Consider the following 7,570-nt stretch of genomic DNA (forward strand, 5'->3'; position numbering starts at 1 on the left):
ACATTAGGCTCTAGGAGAATGGAGGGCCCTGGCTTATTATTCTCTGGCTCTTGAGATAGGGTGACTCAGGGAATCTGCAGCTATGCTAGCAGCCAACAAACTCAGCAATGCTGTCTCCAACCTCTTCCTAGTACTGGAGTTACATCCACATCCAGATTTCTACTTGAGTGTCTGGTCTCCAAACTCAGATCCTGATGTTTGAGTAACAAGTGTTCTTACCCATTGAACTGTCTTACTAGGTGCCAATATTCATATTTACATTTTGAAAAAAATTGAGTTCTCTCTCTGTATGTCTGGTATCTGCTGAGGCCGAGAGGGTGACAGACTCCTTGGAACTGGAATTACACATGTTTGCCAGGTACCATGTGGGTCTGGGACTCAAACCCAAATCCTATGTAAGAGCAGTAAGTTCTCTTAACTGCTGAGCCATCTCTCCAGACCAACCCCAATATTTAAATAGTGCTTATCACCTGCAGTGTCAAGGAGAGGTGGGTCCCCAGTATTCCTCTCACTACACCAGCTTGTTGTTTGGATTTTCTTTTTTTGAGAGAAGATCTTAGGATGGCCTAGAGCTATGTATCCCAGGCTGGTCTTCAAACTATTACAACCCTCTTCAAAAATAAATCTATTAAGGATTTAGTAAGACAATTCTGAAGGAGAGAGTCAAAGGCCATGTTTTTTAAATCCATCCTGTTTGTTTTTCAGAGAGGGTCTCGTTAAGTATCCCCTGCTGGCCTGGAATTCAGTATATAGATCAGTAAATCTCTCCCCTTAGTCTCTTGAGTGCTGGAACTAACAGGCATACATAGCCACGCCTACCCCATTCTGTCATGTGTAGAAGAGTAAGGGATGAGGATGGATCAGGACATGATGAGGGGGCCCTTGGCAGGCAGTGTGAGATCCTCCCACACCTACGCTCTCTGGAGCCCCAGCTCCCGGTTCCACCCTTTCTCGTGGGTCCCGAGGCAGCATGGAGGGAGCAGGGAGCAGGTGTGGAGCAGCAGAGGAGACCTTGTGAGGTTCAGTCCCGGCTGCAGCCAGGCCAGATGCCAGCTTTATTCGGACAAGAAGCACTGCTGACCGTGCCCAGCCTGTGCTCACTGTGAGGTGACAGGGAGCAGGGCTGCAATCTAGAGGACTGTGTGAGTGGAGACAGGCAGAAGGACCATCTGAGTCAGCATAAGGCAAGAAATGGTAGGGTGGGAACCCAAGAGGGGGTGGGAAAGCCCTTGTTGGCAGTTTGAGCCAGAACACTCTATCTGAAGTAGTTGGGACACTCGTGAGCGACCATGTTCCAGGCTTGGTTAAAGGCATCTACGACAGCCGGCTCCAGGGGCCCTTCCTCAGTGGCGGCCAAGTTCTGTTCCAGCTGCTCCAGGCTGGACATGCCCAGGATGACTGCGTCCCCTCGGGTGCCCTGCAAGAGGAGACAGCCAGACCTCAGCACACGTGTGCTACTTGGTGGTTCCTGTGACACAAATTCCCCTCTCCCTGTGCCCTGGTGAGATCTGGCGTCTTTGTGTACATCTGTCCTGAACACCCAGGAAGGTCTGAAGGTATCTTTGACAACTGAACGTATGTGACTCAACTCTTGTCCCTTTTTACAGGAGCTCTTCCCTGGGGAGACATAAAAATCTAGCCTCTCTTTATAGGACACTTGCCTCATGCCTGCCTGGCAAGTTCTTTATACATGAAATTATCCCACTAGCCCTGAATCAGGTACTCCCTTCTAGAAGTAACTCTGGGTCCCCTAAAGGAACAGAAAATGAGTTCATGGCACTGGGCTACCTGGAGCTGTGAGTGGTGGTACATCCAGCGAAGGGCAGCCGAGGTCATGCTGGGGGCACTGCCACCATAGGTGGTCTGCAAAGCCTTTTCAACCAGGGCAATGGCCTTGAAGTGATGTTCCTTCCAGAAGCTGAGTGAGTAGGGAGAATGGCTCACGGGGTGAGAATCTTGGGTCACACTGGGGACTAAAGCCAAAGAGACTACCGAGGCACCGCTCCCACCCCCATTCTGTGGCATGGAAGGAACTGTATCTCTGGGGGAGAGGACGTCCTCCTTCACAGGGCATAGGAAGCTCCTGGACTGCCCACTCGTTCACTAGATGCATCAGTGGAAACTCCTAGACATGTCTACCATTCACCTAGTGCAACAGAGAAGCTGCTGCAAAGCCAGACTTAGCCCTGGCCTTTGAAGCCTCCACCCAAGGTCCTCTCTTTCCCTCCTGGCATGGCATGTCTCAAAGCAGCAATGGCTTATGTGACCACAAGGTCTAAGGGTAAGGGTGGGGTTTCCAAATTTCCTTACAGAGCCAGAAGAAAAAGAGAAACACTGGGATTTGTTATTTCTAATAAGAATCAAGGCTGGGCGGTGGTGGTGCATGCCTTTAATCCCATTACTCAGGAGGCATAGGCAGTCGGATCTCTGCGAGTTAGAGGTCAGCCTGTTCTACCGATAAGTTCCAGAACTGATACAGAGAAACCCTGTCTTGAAAAACCACAAAAAAAGAATCAAGAAACACAGAGGGGGTAGTAGGAGGTTTTATCCCTAGGAGCATAGCTAAGAACGTCATGTAAGATAAAGGGGACATCCCAGCGCTACTCACCCTGATGCAGAGAACCCCCACCTTACCGGTTCCTGTAGGTCTCAGCCCAGCTATTCCCAAAGAAGCGGCCCACAGGCTGTTCCCCATCCTTGTCTTCATATTTGTATTTGCCTGTCAGCAGGCCCCCTGTGGGATGGCAACAGTCAGACCCTGGCCTGGACTCTTCCCTAAGGCTGCCAGATCCCACCCAGCTCTGAAATGGAGAGCAGGAGGAACGCTGGAAAGGGAATCCAATAGGGCAGTGATCCATAGAGTTCAGCTCGGCATGCTCACCTCTCACCCACTCACCCACAGGACCTGTCCCCATGGCAGCCCATACCAGCCAAAGGGTTGTAGGCATAGAATCTCAATCCAAAGTGTCTGAGGCAGGGGAGGAGCTCCTTCTCCACCTGCCGGGTGGTGGCGTTGTACATGCCCTGCAGGGAAGGAGAGGGGCCTTTGCAAAGTGGATGTATCAAGGGAAGGGACCCAGTCTTCCTCTCTTTATTTATTTTTTATTTTTTGGTTTTTCGAGACAGGGTTTCTCTGTAGCTTTGGAGGCTGTCCTGGAACTCGCCTTTTTTCTTTAGAGACAGATCTTGGTAAACTGGCCAGACTGTCCTTAAACTCCTCAGCTGAAATGATCCTCCTGCCTCAACTTTCACAGTAGCTGGGACTAGGGGTCTGTACCGTGGTTGCTGGCACCCCTTTTTTATTTGTGTGTGTCTGCAGGTATGTGTTGCATACATGCATGGGTGCAGAGACCAGAGGAGGATGCTGGGGGTCCTGCTGCACCACTCTCTGCCGTATTCCCTTGAGACAGGGCCTCTTACCAAATCTGGAGCTGGGTGGGCCTGGAGCAGGCCCCAGTGCGCCTCTGTCCCCTGCCTTTCACAGCACGAGGTGTAGGGATCACACCTGGCTTCTGTGTCAACTGGGGGATGAGAGTCCAGGTCCTCATGGTTGTTCAGCAAACATCTTTACTTATTAAGCCTGGTTTCCAGTTTTTTTTTTTTTTTTTTTTTTTTGGTTTTTCGAGACAGGGTTTCTCTGTATTGTCTTGAAGGCTGTCCTGGAACTCGCTTTGTAGACCAGGCTGGCCTGGAACTCACAGAGATCCACCTGCCTCTGCCTCCCGAGTGCTGGGATTAAAGGTGTGTGCCACCAACACCCAGCTGGTTTCCAGTTTTTGAAATAGTCTTGCTCTGTAGCTCAGGCTCGCCTTGAACTTCTAGTGATCCACCTACCTCAGACTTCCAAGTGGTGAATTACATGTATGTGCCACTATGCCCAGATTTGAAATTTTCTACTTTGAAAACTCAAAATCTATACCATCCCAGGTTCACTTATTTCAACTCTCACCTGGAGGTCACAGGGACCAAATAGTCGTTTTTCTTAAATGCTAGCTATTACAGGATGGAGAGGGGTTGAGAGTGCTGGGCCCAGGGAGGGAAAACTGGCCTGGGTTATCACTCTATAGATATCTCCAGGCCTCCTCTATGAGCTGAATGCCAAAATCACAACTACTCAAAAGTTCAGTAAATTCTCTGCTTCCAAGAGATGTAATAATGAAGGTAAAAATATAGACAGCAGGCTGAGGTGCACTGAACAGAAACCGGGTCTTGGGTTCAATCCCCAGTACCAGAAAACAAAACACCACAGAAACAGAAATCCGAAGAGAAAGGCAGCAAAGGTGGGCTCTGGGGTGAAGGCGGTGCTCAAGCAGCTCGTCTATGAGGGTGTGTTTCAGAGACTGAGGCTCCTAGGGGCTGGTGGGGAGGGGATTCCCAGGGAAGGGTCTTCTGGGTCAAAGCTGAGTCTTCTAGGGCGCAGGGAGGTGTGTCCCAGGCTGCAGTGCAGGATGGGGGGAAGGATGAAGATGTGTGTGCTCAGCCAGTGAGCAATAGCCAGGCTGGTAAGAAACTAGGTGGTACCTGCAGGCTTTGAGGAGGGGAGTGGCTACTCTGTAGAGGGTGTAAGGAGGGGCCTAAAGCTCAAGACGACTCGGGACCAATCAGCCCTGAGGTTTGGGTGGCCCCAGCACACCTGGTTGCCCTCACCTGGTACACAGTTGGCAGGATCCAGCCGTTGCTCTTGCAGAGGGTACAGATCTCCGCCACCTCCCAGGAGGCATAGTTGGACAGGCCAAGCTCCACAAACTTGCCCTGCAGGGGAGAGGCCTCTGCTCAGCCCAGGGAACCAGGAAGGGAAAACCAACTGGGTGAGGAACCTAGGAGTGAAGTCTGTGCCTAGCTCTGCCCTGGATGCCCAGAGAGCCTTGTTGTCACGGCAGAGTAAGAACGAGAGGCGTAGAGACCACCTCTCTGAGCTCAGGGGCCACCCTCACCTCCTGATGCAGCTGTTGGCAGGCACGAAGCGTCTCTTCTATAGGGGTGCTGTGGTCAGGAGCGTGTAAGTAGAAGAGGTCCACCCGGGGACACTGCAGCCGCTTCAGTGACGTCTCCAGCTGGGACCGGACACTGTCAGGCTTCAATGACTTTCCATCCCAAGGGTTGGCCTTGGTGGCAATTTTCACTTGCAGGAAGATTATAATGATGATAAAGAGAGATTTATTTGAAGGCCAGCACTCCAGAGGAAGAGGCAGGCGGATCTCTGTGAATTGGGGCCAGCCTGGTCTACAGGGTGAGTTCCAGGACAGCTAGGGCTACACAGAGAAACACTGTCTTGAAAAACTAAAACCAAAACCACCACAAAAAGATTTATTACTCACTGGCCATGTAAATGTCAATGTCCCTGGCTAAATTACTTAATTTGGTCCCTAATTCCTAATCTGTAAAATGAAATGACAATAATGGAACTGTCCTCACATGGAGACCACAGGGATTAAATAACCTTTTTTTCTTCTTAAATTCTAGGTAGGTGGCTGGAAAGATGGCTCAGCAGTTAAGAGCACTGGCTCTTCCTCCAGAGGTCCTGAGTTCAATCCCAGAAACCAAATAGTGGCTCACAACCATCTATAATGGAATCTGGTGCCCTCTTCTGGCGTGCAGGCATGCATGCAGACAGAGCACTCATAGATGGCTCAGCAGTTAAAAGCACTTGTTTCTCTGGCAGAGGACCCAGGTTCAAGTCCCAGCACCTAGAGGGCAGCTTACAACCACCCATCGCTTCAGTTCCAGAGAATTCAACACTCTCTTTGAGGACAAGGTACGTGGCACACATCCATACATGCAGACAAAACACTTGTATACCTACATAAAAAATATATCTTTAAAAGTTTTAATTTTTAAAAAATGGACAAAGGACCCGAATAGATACTTTTAAAAATGTTGGCTGGTAAGTTATCTCAGTGGATACGGGTCCTTGCCACACAGGCTGCATTTTGAATTTTACGAGTATAGTTCACAGGGCAGTGGTGTAGCACCTGAGGCATGAGAAGAGTGCAGACTCCACCCCAAAGGTGCTCAAACTCCATCCCTGACTTTGGACTTGATGTTCCCAAGTTTCATCAGGATGATATGGGCCCATCCATCCATTGGCTCCCGCTAGCCATAGACTGGAGAAGGAACTCAGGGGGACAGGCCCGAAAGCAGGGAGACCAGTAAAGTACTATGTGAGAACGTATGCAAGAGAGACTGAGATGGCTCAGTGGTTTAGTGTATTTACTGTTCTTGCAGAGGCCCCAGGTTCAATTCCCAGAGCCACACACACACTTGGCTCACAACTATCTGCAACTACAGTTCTAGGGTATCCCTCACTCTCTTCTGGTCTCTGCGGGAGCATACATACACGGAAGCAAAGCGCTAGTACATATAAACTAGGTAAGTATAAGAAAAATATTTTAAAAATCAGAAACAAATCAGTCAGGTGGACTCTACAGTGTTGTGAGTCTAAGGGGCAAAGAAAAAGCCTTCCTAGGTATCAGGCACACTCCTGAGGTTTCCAATGGCTTCAAGCAAATGAGGGGCACATGCCACAGACCAAACCTGTACTCTGCACGGTGAAGCTCCTCCATCCAAGGCTTCAGCCCCCAGAGCCCCCTTTTCTCTTGTTCTCCCCACAGCCCAGCGCTTCTTACACTGTAAGGTCTAGCCTCAGCGCCCTACAAGCTTTGCCTACTGCTCTCTCTGGGGCCTCCACATGCTACTCCCCAGCAATCACGGCTTCAGTCTTCCCTGCTGGACTTGGAACTCCCTGTGTGTTAGTCACCTCCCCACTGCGGTAGTCCCCACTGGCACAGTGTGGGTAGAAAGGCCGTTTGGCTACCTTTCCACCCCGGCCCCCTTGGGTCCTTGGCATTGCCACGGGCCTCCTTGAGGACAAAGTCTAGGAGACGACCAAACACGCTCCTGGGGCGCAGGGGTGGTGAGGGCATTAGCACAAAGCTCATGGGGGTGGGGGGCGGCTACGGCAACTGGAGAGTTGGGAGGCAGGACCTGAGGTAGGAAGCAAAGGGCAAGAACAGGCTCAAGGTGAGACTAGGGAGCTTCCTCACACCCGCCCGACTCCAGAAGTTTCGAAAGGAAAGACGGGACCAAGTTCAGTTCCGTAGTTCTGAACTTCAGATGCCTTAGGAGCTTGGGGTCCACACAGCTGTGGACGTGGGAGCTTACGAAGCTCCCGGGTGCAGACCCTGGGTGTGTGTGTGTGTGTATGGGGGGCAGGTGCACCGGTTACCTGTGCAGTCGCCGCTGCCCAGCCCAAGCCCCAGGCCGCCCAGGATGCTCTCGGACTGGCCGTCGCAGTACATGAAAGCCGTGTCCAGTTCGCTGTGGCCGCGCTCCATGAAGGCGCGTACCGTCGCGGCGCTGGCGCTCGCGTCCATGCGGCGCCCCATCTCCATGGTGCCCAGAACCGTGGCGGGCCGGAGAGGGGCGCCCGAGGTGGCGCCGGGTGGCGGAGGCCGGGACATGGCAAGAGGACGCGCTACGGAAGGCCCGGAGCGACGAGCAGAGCGAACGGCAGCGCGGACCACGGCTCGGGACGCCGCACGCAGCATGGAGACTGCGCCTGCGTGCCCGG

General features: G+C 51.8%; 1 protein-coding gene across 2 annotated transcripts; it reads right to left on the reverse strand.

The window, feature by feature from the left end:
• Positions 1-1,015: 1,015 nt before the first annotated feature.
• Positions 1,016-7,562, reverse strand: LOC101835797 (aflatoxin B1 aldehyde reductase member 2). Of its 2 annotated transcripts, XM_005081058.4 has the most exons (7): positions 7,226-7,562; positions 4,935-5,122; positions 4,648-4,752; positions 2,928-3,024; positions 2,635-2,734; positions 1,789-1,918; positions 1,016-1,417 (listed from the first exon to the last, which is right to left on the reverse strand). In XM_005081058.4, exons 1-7 carry the CDS (start codon positions 7,545-7,547, stop codon positions 1,256-1,258), a joined length of 1,104 nt encoding a protein of 367 aa, XP_005081115.1. In that variant the 5' UTR covers positions 7,548-7,562; the 3' UTR covers positions 1,016-1,255. The 2 variants fall into 2 exon arrangements, with proteins under 2 accessions (XP_005081115.1, XP_040613475.1); XM_040757541.1 differs by lacking the exon at positions 1,789-1,918.
• Positions 7,563-7,570: the final 8 nt, after the last annotated feature.

This window comes from Mesocricetus auratus, unplaced genomic scaffold (assembly GCF_017639785.1).
Source record: "Mesocricetus auratus isolate SY011 unplaced genomic scaffold, BCM_Maur_2.0 Super-Scaffold_100014, whole genome shotgun sequence".
In the NCBI taxonomy this organism is placed as follows: domain Eukaryota; kingdom Metazoa; phylum Chordata; class Mammalia; order Rodentia; family Cricetidae; genus Mesocricetus; species Mesocricetus auratus.

Coding starts and splice junctions, on each gene's coding strand:
- LOC101835797 (XM_005081058.4), bottom strand. CDS start 7,547: ATGCTGCGTGCGGCGTCCCGAGCCGTGGTCCGCGCTGCCGTTCGCTCT. Junction 3,025..4,647: donor TCCTGCCAACTGTGTACCAG/GTGAGGGCAACC, acceptor CCTTCCCTGCAG/GGCATGTACAACGCCACCAC. Junction 1,919..2,634: donor GCTGAGACCTACAGGAACCG/GTAAGGTGGGGG, acceptor CTACTCACTCAG/CTTCTGGAAGGAACATCACT.